Source organism: Neopelma chrysocephalum, unplaced genomic scaffold (assembly GCF_003984885.1).
Source record: "Neopelma chrysocephalum unplaced genomic scaffold, ASM398488v2 Primary Assembly neopelma1_43, whole genome shotgun sequence".
NCBI lineage: Eukaryota > Metazoa > Chordata > Aves > Passeriformes > Pipridae > Neopelma > Neopelma chrysocephalum.
In genome coordinates this window covers 3,098,758-3,110,781 of record NW_020897702.1, presented here as the reverse complement: position 1 = coordinate 3,110,781, position 12,024 = coordinate 3,098,758, and the positions used below count along the sequence as shown (strand labels likewise).

Genomic DNA, 12,024 nt, shown 5'->3' with positions numbered 1-12,024 from the left:
CAACTAGAGCGTGGAGAATGTGTGCTGGGAGAGGAAGGAAACAATGATAAAACAATAACCCAATTAGAGAAATGGAGAGATTGGAATGTTGAGGAGGGGGGTCTGTTTCTAAATTTTTTATGTTAGCTTCTTTGTATTTTATTCTTCACCCTTTTCTGCTCATGAACTAAAATTCTAGGGTTTTTTCTTTGCTATCTCAGACAACAGGCTAAGAATCTTTGCATGGTATAATGAAGAGGCTGTGATGGTGGTTCACAGGTGACTGCTTGATGCAAGGACAGAATCGTACTTTCTGCCACAATCTGTTCAGAATCTTTCTTTTGTGGTGACTCTAAATGTTGCTTTATATTGCTCTCCTGTTTTTTGGGGAAGCTGGTAAGGAGGAGCTGTAAAATATAGGCACTGACTTCAGTGAGCATCAGTCTTAGACGTGCAACTAAAAGTAAGCCCTTATTTGCCAGGAAAGAGGTTTTCTCCTGGTAATGTCAGTGAAGACTACAAAGCTTTGTTTGGAATGGCTTTGTTTTTTCTATTTTATCTTCTGAAAGTATAAAAAGAACAGGTTATTGCTTTAGTGCATTTACCAGTACATGTTAGCTTTAAATTCTGGGATTTATTTTTAGGATTAATGCATGTGCTTAAAAAATTTCTGTTTTGTTTTCTTTTTTTCTTTCTCAGAATCTAAACAAGCAAGCCTATGATTTGGCAAAGGCTTTACTAAAGAGGACAGCGCAAGCCATTGAACCATACATTACTAATGTAAGTGAAGACTGCAGACAAATATGGAAATTATTTTTTTTAACTGAGCTGTTTTATAAAAAGAATGAATTGCAACTTTTCACAGACTCTCAATTTTCTTTGAAAGAATTATTATATTAATGAAGCACTGCATAACCTGTCCTTTTGAGTCTAATTCTTTACTATATGTAATCTACTAAGCCTATAATAATTTTGATTTGTGAAATGCAATGGATAGTTTACTTTCTACTGTTTTAGAAGACCTTGAAAGTCAATCCTTAGAGTGACTGGAAGACCAAATGTATTTATATGTATTGTTCTGATAAAAATATATAAACACATTGTTTGTGTGGCAAAATTCTTCCTTTAGTGAGGAGATGAGACTATTTAGAAACCAAGAGAAGTGAAGATGGAGCAATATTGTAATGCTGTTATTACATGAGTGGGAATAGGAAACAATCTAAGAATAGGTAGTAAGGAAGAAAACTGAGTGCATAGAGAATTGTAGCCAAGTTGAGTGTAGACATCATTGCCACTGTAATAGAAATGGATGAGGGGAAGTAAAGATCAGATGTTCTAACTTAAATTGCACAATAGAAAAGACTATTTCTTTTTTAGTAGTTGAGGATTTAGCAGGTCTCATGACATCTACCCAAAACCTCAGGAGCGTGAAGACAATAGCAAATCTTCACTGCTTTCTATTGCTTTCAGACTTATAATGTTTGTGGTACTTGGAAAGTGGTATCTCCTAGGATTTTAGAAAATCTTCAGTGAAAACTCTTACTTCTAACCTGCTGTTTGGGAAGGTGTTGCTACATGTGTTTTTAATGTTTATCTGTAAGGTTAGATTACAAACTGGGTGACGTTTTGTGAGCTTTAAGGAAGTCTGTAAGTCAATAAGAATCTTCTATTCATGGAAAGAATGTACACGGAGTCTTCTGTTCTTTGTTTCCCATGAGTGAGAAATAAGCTGTTCTGAAAATTTTCTTTCTTCAAACGCATCAAAAACACAGTAACAGTTAGTTGCCTAAACAGGAATATATACATTTCAGGCAACTATGTATCCAGAAAAGCAAAATGTTTCTGGAAGACAACTATGTATCCAGAAAAGCAAAATGTTTCTGGAAGACAGTCTTTAACTGCTCATGAAACACACTTTTCTATTATTTTCTAGTCATTAGTACGTGAACTGTTGACTTTTTCTACTGCATCACTTGTTGGGGGTTCATTCTATAATTTAGAAAATGGTAGCTTCTGAGTTTTTAGTTTCTTTACTGATATGATTAACTTTGTCAGGTACAGAGTGTTGTGATGTTTGTCTGTCCCAAGTTTGGAAGTAGAAAACTGAAGTGCCAGTTAAATGTGTTCTGTTGTCTTAGTGGCAGGTGGAAATGGGGTAATTTGTTTAGGCACACTTGTGCATGGTTTTAACCCAAAGAGAAGAAAAATGTTCCAAATTATATCCTCCCCCTAATGAGTAGAGGGTAGTATATTCCTTCTTACCCATCTGAGAGGACATAGTTGAAAGTAGTATGGAAATATTTTCTTTAATGAGAGGTATGCATTTTCCCTCAAACTTGTCTAGTTTACCAAGAAAAATAATTGCTTTACAGCTGCATTGCGCTGCTTGTAAAACAAATTCTGGAATAGTCAGTTATTAATTCCTGTGCTTTTACTTTCAACTCCTTAACCTGTCAGCTGTTTAATGTAGTAGTTAGCCAGTTGTTTCAGCCTTGTTTTGACTAAATATTAGAATACTTTTGAAGTGATGGTCCTTAATAGTGAAATAACTCTAAATGTAGTCACATTATAAAAAGATGTGATGCACTTGAACTCCTCTAAAGTTGTGTTTCTTAAATTAATTGTAGACCTACTGGGGTAAACTAAACATCACTTTTAATGTGTTTTCTTCTATGTATAATAATGAATACAAAGCAATGATATTCTAAGATTTCTACTTCAGAATTGTGATGTACGTGTGCCACCTCCCCTTTTTTTTATAGTAATGAAATTAATGTTGTAAGATTAAAAGGTAAATTTAGTGGTTGACAAGCATAAGATTTAGAAAAGTATCTGTATACACTCTTGTTGTTGATATGTGTTCTGTTTTATTTTCCAGTTCTTCAATCAGGTCCTCATGCTTGGTAAAACATCAATTAGTGACCTGTCAGAGCATGTGTTTGACTTGATTCTGGAATTATACAATATTGACAGTCACCTCTTACTTTCTGTTCTACCACAGCTTGAATTCAAACTTAAGGTAAACACTTCTTATTGTTTCTCTATATTTGAAATGTCTATGCTTTGATTATTAATGTGTTAGGTTTTTTTCTGAGAAGTTCATCAAATTATTTGGCATATAAAATTAATACTTATATGTAAATTATACTTTCTCTGCATTGTTTAAAGGAATACTCATTTATTCATTAAAGCACTCAAAAAGCATAATTTAACTTCAGATGTATTAACCTACGGTGCATGTATGCATATATTTAGGATTTGATTGGTAGATTTTTTTGGCTTGTATCTTTCAAGCAATAACTTGATTTTTAGATGACCTGAAAATTTGACCTGTTTTATTCCTGGGTTTACTGTATTATTTATTGTGAAAGACTTAATATATTGAGTATATATATTGACGTACTAACAACGTTGTCCAAATAGTAGTTCTGCAACAAGTGTAAACAGAGAATTGGAATGCATAAAAATGTCTTGTAGTAATTGCTGCAATGACTTTCATGATTTTTCAGGATTATTTCATATGTCTGGAGGATAGCTGGTGCTACCTATTTTAATGAGTATTTTTCTTTTTGGCTTCCTTTCCGGAGTGTCTCCATCACTTGGAGAAATGCAATACAGTTGGTATTATTCCCTTTATCCTGCACTACTTTTATTCTGTCATTCTGCAGGGTTTCCGTGGAAGTGGGGACTTCGATTAGTGTAGTATTACTATGTTTGAAAGTGATCTGTTATTAAACTTGCGGGCTAATGTGTAATCGGTCATTTCTAAATTTGCATGCATTTTTATTATTGAGGACAGAGTTCAGGTTTGTAGCACCTTTGGCCTGTTCTTATTGCAATGTTTATAGTCATAATGGCTTGCTTATGCCTACTATTTTTTCATACTGTTGGTAGGAAGGCATGCTACGCTTGTTGGATGAGGTTCTTTTAGGTTCTTTTAATTGCTTTTATCTTTCCATTCATGTTTCCGGAAGAAGTAGACTTCAATTTACTGCTTGCTGTCCGTGTCTTTGAAGTAGACCTTTTTTAGCCTTTAATTCCTGTTCTTACAGATGGCAAACAATTATCATTCTCAGTCCAATAAAAGCAGTACTCCTGCAGCTGAAGGTTTTATTCAGGATATTTAATCTTAACTGCCTCCATATCCTTTTTCATAGTACGTAATTGCAGTACCTTTCCCATCTTTAGGTCCACTTAAAACTGCAGGTTTTGTCATCCTCCTCCTTCATTGACTCTCATATTTTAATACCGATGTCTTTTTTGAATTAGCAAGTCTAGTAGTAGGTATTGAAGTAAAAGTTTGTGAAGTATATTTAGGTCAAATACGTAGTTTCACAGAAACATCCAGTTTTTGTTCTATGAGATATAGCTCTAGAATACACAGGTGTGATAACAGCAAATATTCAGTTAATGCTTATGGGGTAGTGAACCAGTTACTGTATTCCAAGATCTTATATTGCTGCTTTACTACTAAGGAGATTTGTATTACACCTTAGCAGATGATTATAGAATCATAGAATGCCAGGTTGGAAGGGACCTAGCTGCATCTTAAAATGTCCAGCATTGGGGAATCTATCATTTCCCTGGGGAAATTATTCCAATGGCTGATTGCTCTCATGGTGATAAATTTTCCCCTTGTGTCCAGTGTTGAAGGAAAGCTGTGACTGTCTGAGCAGTTGAGTTGTGGAGATGTGCCAGAATGATCTCATCTTGCATGTGTTGAACACACGGAAGGTGACATAGGATCTGTGCTTTTCAAAGATAAAGTGAATAATTGTTCTCTGTATTTTTGAAAATGTACATTTTCTTTTTAATTGGCTTTCAAAGCAGTAAGTGAGAAACAATTTTGACCAGATGAAGTACACTCATGGTAGACTTATCGGAGCAAGACACCAAGTGTTCTAGTTCACTTTAAAGCTGAGATGCCAGCTTGGTTTCAGGTGAAACTTGGAAAGCTCTGCATGAATTTGAATAGAATACAGTATTTTGATAATTTCAATGAAATTGAATCTGAAAGAAATAAATCAATTTCTAAAAGTATTTTTAAAATGTTTTGTTAATAGTTTGAGCCATTTTTCCAAGAGCTGTTCTTTTTAAATTATTTTGACATTGTATAAAAGTCTTTTTGCCTGTAGAAAATGATAAATGGTAGCTTTCACAGAAATGTTAAACTTTTTTTTTTTTTTTTTTTACTGACCCTATCATGTATGAAAGGCTGAAGAACAATGAAGGTCAACTCAGTAGGGCACAAGACTTCAAAATAAATTGGGAAATAACAATTAGGCCTTAGAAAACAATGATGTGATGTGGGATTTCTGGTCCTGCTTTGTTGGAAGTTATTGAAGTTTCAACAGTATGCTGTTGTTGGCAGATCATGTGCCCAGTATCTCCAACTACCAACCACTTCAGCTAATCATCTACAAAGAACTGTAACTTGGCTTAGTGGGAGGTCATGCCCAGGCTTCTGCTGTGAATGTGCTTGGCTTATGGTGAATCTGTATTCTGCTTGGGCTTATGAATTCTGTCTGAGGACAGACTGAAATCTGTGAAGTCTGTTGTATGTACACCTGTTTCATGATTGCAAAGGCTGCCCTGCTGCCTTCCATTCTGGTAATATTGAACAGGAAAAAAAAAAAAAGGTGCTCTTTATCCTGGTTGTTCCAATTTTGAAAACCACCTGCTAAAAGCTTTTGGTATTCTTGACTTGTTCTTTAGGGATTGTTCCCATGTTTCATCCTAAACTTCAAGAACACAGTCTCACAGTCTAGGTGCTGCATGTTTCTCTGAAAGTGATCCTCTTTTTTTTTCAACTGATTTCTCCTGATATCAGCAAGTTTACCTCTAGTTGCATATTCTGTATGTGAAACAGAATTTCTGTGGAATATTTTATTTCTTTGCTTCTAAACATTTAGCCTGGAGAGAAGGAGACTCAGGGGGGAACCTTATTGCTCCCTACAACTACCTTAAAGGAGGTTATAGCCAGGTGGGGGTCGGTCTTTTCTCCCAGGTAACAAGTGACAGGACCAGAGAAAATGACCTCAAGTTCACCAAGGGAGGTTGGATAGTAGGAAAAATTTCTTCACTGAAAGAGTGATCGGGCATTGGAACAGACTGTCCAGGGAAGTGGTGGGATCACCATATCTGGAAGTTTTCAGGTGTGTGGATGTAATGGTTCAATGGTGAACATGGTGGTGCTAGATTAATGTTTGGACTCAATGATCTTGAAGAATTTTTTTCCAACCTTAATGGTTCTATAATCCTATGATTTTTGTGGCACATTTTGAAAATGAAGTGATGGTGGTTTTCTCCTAACCACCAGGTGAGCTTCACTGAGCCATCTCCACTGCCTTCCAGTTGATTGGGCTGCCTTGTTCTCAGCCTCTGCGACTGATGGGAGTTTGAGGACGTGAACAGACATCTATGTGTTTGTAACTCATTAGCGCACAGAATCCAAATCTCTTGCTCTCCGTCTCTCTGAACTTATTTGAACTCTTTATGGCAGGAAGCCTCCTGGTTTATCTTCATGGGTTTAGGGTCTTATGGAAGTTCTAGACTGTCTCTGAGTGTGGGTAAAATCCAAGGGCTTTCCTGGATAAAATAAATTTTTGACCATGTTTAGAGGGGTTAAGAAACTCCTAGTATGAAACTTGTAAAAGAGCTTAAGTGTCTCAGTGACGCCATTGAACATATTTACTATTTAGGATCTAAACGACATGGCCACCTGGTGTTCAAGCACCTTGTCATTTTGCTACAACAGTGAAGGCAAAGGTAAAAGCTTCTCTGCGCGTTGCCCTTCCTTTCCTGCCCAGGTATGCTGAGGCAGTGCAGGAAGTTGAGAGGGGACCCATACTCATCTGTGAAAGGTCAGGGGAAGGAGGAGAAAGGGTTTGTTCGTACTCATGGTGTTTGTATTCCCAAGCACTATGCAAGCTGAGACCCTGCTTTCCAGGACATCTCCCTGCGAGTGGGATGTAGTGAATGAATTCCTCTTTTTACTGTGTTTGCACACACAGCTTTTTCTTTACCTGTCAAACTGTTGTTATCTTGATCCATGGGCCTTTTAGCGTTCCTTCTCTTCCCTTCCTGTCTTTGCACAGGAGAGGAGAGTGAGAGGCTGGATGGGTGTTTGGCTTTTGGCTGGGGTCAACTCACTACACCTTTATAGATTTTTGTAAAGGAAAGCTCCTGTGTTCTCAGGTGGCAGAACTCTGTTGCTAAGCTCTGTGAAAGCTGTGTCAAATCATAGTTACTTCTTACCAGTAATTATTTATTTTTTACCTGATTTTGGAAAGGAATCCGGGGAATTAGCAGGAGAATGAGCACTGAGATTCATTTAACTTAACCTCTTCTGTGAGAGTCAGTCATTTGTGCCTGATCTTGACATTTTAAGGTGGTGTATTTACAGATCTAGCACTGACACAGAAGCATTACTGGTTCAGGAAAGAAGTAAAATGTATTATTGTGTGGGTCAGCTTATGAAGGTAACTGATATTTCTTCATTCAAATTTAATATTTGAATTTTAGAAATGTCTGTTGCAGAAAGTGAATAACACTTGAAAGTTCAGGAGAGTTAAAAGCTCATGGAGTATATGGGAAATAACTGTAATGGGGCTTAAGTTTTCATCTTACTGCATTACTAAGCAAATATGATGTAATGAATAAAATCAATAAAAGCTTGACTTCTGTTATTGTAGAGCTGCCTTTTTTCCTGGAGATGGTAGTTAAAATTTTTCACAAATTTCAGGTTATGTGTCCACTTCTATTCCCAAATCCCTCCAGATCTTTAATGCTACCTATTCTTTTGGACTCAGTAGTGGTAACAATCTGGCCAACTTCAGCTGCTGTTAGTGACAAACCCTGATGTCTCGGCAGAAGAACCAGCTGCCTGTGTCTTGGGAACGTGTATGGGGAACTGGAAATGTCAATGTTCAGTGTCAATTTTTGTTGACAAATCATGATGGAACACTATTAAACAGAGTGCTGAATTTAACTAAGAAAGGAGGTGAAGGGTGTGACTCTTCAAGTACACAATGTCTTATAGAATGGAGAAGGATTAAGATTTTTTCAGAGTTTATGATACTATTTTTTCCCTTCCCTCATAAAAAGAGTATAGATTAAAGTAGAATAAAGGACTGTAACAGTGATTCGTTCATTCAATAAGAAGTAATGATTGATTTGTATTACCTTTTAGGAGCTTATTTAAGAATGTTTCAAGGAGACGAACATCAGGGCACAGATTTAGAAAGTACCAAATATTCTTGGTCCATAATCACAAAATATTTGTTTCTTCTACAACAGGACTAGAAACGCAAGTCGGTTGTCTTATAATTGGATTAGTGGCTGATACAGTAAAGGCTTCTGCAACTAATTCATTAAGGATATTTTTTTAGGTTTTTGTTGTTGTTCTGTGGGCAGTTTTTTGTTTTGTTTGGTTGACTTTTTTTCCCCCCCTATGTTTCTGATTGGGGTTTTTGTTTGGTTGACTTTTTTCCTATATTCCTGGCTGTGTAAAAATAGGCTTAAATAGTGTGTTCCCAACTCTTCCACCCCCCCCACCTTCCTTCCACTCTCTGGAGTGTCTTGCTGTGGATCTGTGTTGATTGCCTAGAAAAATTCAGAGATGCTTAATATTTTTAATGTTTTGTTCATTTAAGCAGGAGTGGATGGGATATGAGTCATGGAGGTTGGACTAATACAGGCTACCAAAAAATAGAAAAATTCTTAACCATGAGACCACAGAATAAGAACTTGTAGTGTAATGGACACTTAATAGCTGAAACTCATCAAGAAAAACCAATATCATTTATGGCAGATTAAGAGGAGGAGGTTGTAGAAGGCTTCTAGTAACGTCAATCTGAATGTTAATTGGAAAAATTAGTCAAATACAAAAATCCATATTAATGGATTTGATATTAATGCTTCCAATACTTAAAACTAAAGTGTATTTAAAAACGTAATGTAGAAATATATCAGTGTTAGAAATTACTGCTTCCTTAACTTCTCTTGCATTGCTTTAAATGTTTTACAGATGCTTTTACTGTTCTTGGGGTTCTGAATTAAGAGGACATTCTGGCAAACTTTTCAACCCTCTTATGGTGTTGAATCAGGAGAAATAGTTTGTCTTTAAAACTGTGGTGTTGTATCAAAGAACTCTGACAGCTATATTGTGCTCCTATTTCTTGTTCAAAGATGGTAAAAAAGAACAGTATTTTTAAGTCTTTATTACCGGGGAAAAAAAGCTGGAAATAATAAGAGATGAATAATATATCTAATAAATATCCACTAATTTTAGCTACTCCCTTTTCAAAGAATTGTTGCAGCTAGTTATGGTTCTTCCCTTTAATAAGCAAAGGAGATAAATTGGTGAACAGTAAGTACATACTAATTGCACAGTTGTTAGCTTACATTTCTAGACTATGTATTAAGCTTCAAATACTGTTTCTTGTATTAAATAAATGTAATATAAAGCAATGATAATGAAAATACACCGGAGAAGGCCTTGTTTTATCTCTGTTAGTGCTAATTTTAAATACGAAAGAAAAGTATCTGTTGTACCTCAGCATTTTTAAAAATAGGCTTAAATACAGGAACAGATCCTGTGGATCTCAGATCTTGGGTACTTAAACTGTTTTTCTCTAAAAACTGTTATGTTTAAATAATTTTTTTTTTTAGTTAAGGACTGTTCTAGAGAACTGTAAACCTTTTATGTGCAGACAAACGCATTTGAGTTTTGTATTATGTTGTATCTGAACCTGTGTAAGCTTGTACATCAGATTTCCTAACACAATCTGTAATCTGTATGTAAGGGTTTAGAAGATGCACTTATATGTGTATTTTTCACTAGGCTTTGTTTGCACTGGCTTTTTTTCTCTACATTGTTTCATTTTGACTGCCTTTATTATTTTGTCCTCTCACAAAAATAGTGAGAGTTTTTTGTTTTGAGATAGGTGTTTGTACACATGAGAAGTCTGATCTGTATTTTTGATATTTCTGGAAGTGTATTGATGTAAAAACTGTACAAAACAGAACTCTATTTTTTGGTTTAGTTTTCTTTTTTAATTAAAAAAAAATCGGTTAATTTTCCAGAGCAATGACAATGAAGAACGTCTGCAGGTTGTAAAACTTCTAGCAAAAATGTTTGGGGCAAAGGATTCGGAGTTGGCATCCCAAAACAAACCACTTTGGCAGTGCTACCTGGGAAGGTATATTCTGACTTAGTTCCCTGTCTGGGGAGGGAAAAGCATTCAATGAAGTTCAGTTCAGGTTGTTTGTTTGTTTGGTTTTTTTTAAGTGATAGCTAAGTGTGAACTCCTTCTTGCTGCTTTATCTGACATCTGACAGATAATGCTGAAGTGATTTTACATGTATTTTCTACATCTGTCATTCTCCAGAGTGAGCATTTACAAATCATCCCCTTATAAGTTCATTTTTTTCAACTATCTTTATTGCTATTGTCAAGAAAAATGAATGCTGTATTTTAATTTCTTCAGAAGTGAAACTATTCAATGATGGATTAATTCAAAAACAACATCAAAAGACATTTGCAGTATCAGGTGATATTAGAGCTGCTTTTGAGGCTTTTATGTACAGTCTTCGTATACTAGTTTCAATTTTTTTAATTATTAAGGGAACATTAAAAGAACTGTAATATTCACAATGCTGCAAACATACTTAGTCTTTTATTTTTGAAATATTCTGCCAGTTTGATATAGAAAATATAGCTGGAGCTTGTAGTCAGGAGAAACTTAAGTATGGCTACTATGATGAAAACGTTTTTGATTCTAGTAAATGAGGATAAATTCTAAAATTTAATACAAACGCAGTAGTTTATAATGTAGCATTCAATTGTATCAAAACCTGAGTTCTCAAAGAAATGCTGCTTTTGGAAGTATAAGAAACTTAATTGAAGGAAGATATTTTGCTTGAAAGTATGTAACTATTTAAACATGGAATGTCATCAAAAAATACCACATTTCATTCGGCCCAAAGGAAAGTACTTCATTGCATTATAATGTGAATATGTGCAGATTGTTCATAATTACTGTTTTCGACTAGTTATGAATCATATAGATGCATTTACTTCTTTCAGGGATTTTCACAAAGTTTTAATAGCTGTGTTATTGAAGGAAGCATTCTAAAAATCTCTTTATTTTGAAAACATACCTGGCTTTTACTAAAGCAGTTATTCCTTAAAATCTATTTATTTGATAAATAAGCATTTCAACAGCAACGATGTCCTAAAATTTTGTTTTTAATTTGTTTAAAACCAAGCATTTTGAGGAGAGCTTGAAAATGCATTTAATTTTTCGAAGCACTTGTCTGTAACTAATTGCATCAATAGTTTTATTGCAAAATTACTTATATAAAAAGTAAAAATGAGAATATACTAGTTTTCAAGCATCAAACTTAATTCAGTCTTTCAAAAGGAAATCTTGTTAAATGACCCATCTCAGAAGAAATTTGTAGTAGACTAGATGTGTGTTTGTTTGCTGTCTGTCATACAGTTTAAGAAGGGGATGAATATCACACTTATGAAACTTTTAGTTGCTTATACATAGTTTATGGTTAACTATGTGGAGCATTACAGAAAATAGTTAAAATGTATCGAACATCTTTCTAATAAATAATCTGACTAGGAGTTTTTCATCTGTACCAGGAGGGGATATTTCTTTTCATGTTCAGAACATGAAATAATAAATGAGTACAAGAATTTTTTTCTTAAGCTGTAGAGAGTCTACTTAATACTGTGACATCAGAGATGTTTTATTCATGTAACTGTGCATAGGAAGCATAAAAAATATTTTCAGAAATATTTGAGAATGTGTAGAAATGAACAAATGGCTTTGGTCAAAGTAATATTTTTGTTCTTGTAATGCATTGTCTTGTTTCAAACCAGGTTTAATGATATCCATGTACCTATTCGTCTTGAATGTGTGAAATTTGCAAGTCACTGCCTTATGAACCATCCTGACCTGGCAAAAGACTTAACAGGTATCAGATTTATTATAACATTAGAATACTATTTTAAGTCTCCTGGAAAAGTCA

The 12,024-nt window shown here is 34.9% G+C and overlaps 1 protein-coding gene across 6 annotated transcripts in view; it reads left to right on the top strand.

The window, feature by feature from the left end:
* Positions 1-12,024, top strand: part of PDS5B (PDS5 cohesin associated factor B) — a 102,230-nt gene that overhangs the window by 37,643 nt on the left and 52,563 nt on the right. For all 6 annotated transcript variants that reach the window (XM_027677757.1, XM_027677755.1, XM_027677756.1 and 3 more), the window contains 4 exons: positions 679-759; positions 2,858-2,998; positions 10,066-10,181; positions 11,876-11,970. In XM_027677757.1, the coding sequence (XP_027533558.1) occupies positions 679-759; positions 2,858-2,998; positions 10,066-10,181; positions 11,876-11,970 (433 nt within the window). The remainder of the gene's footprint in view (positions 1-678; positions 760-2,857; positions 2,999-10,065; positions 10,182-11,875; positions 11,971-12,024) is intronic.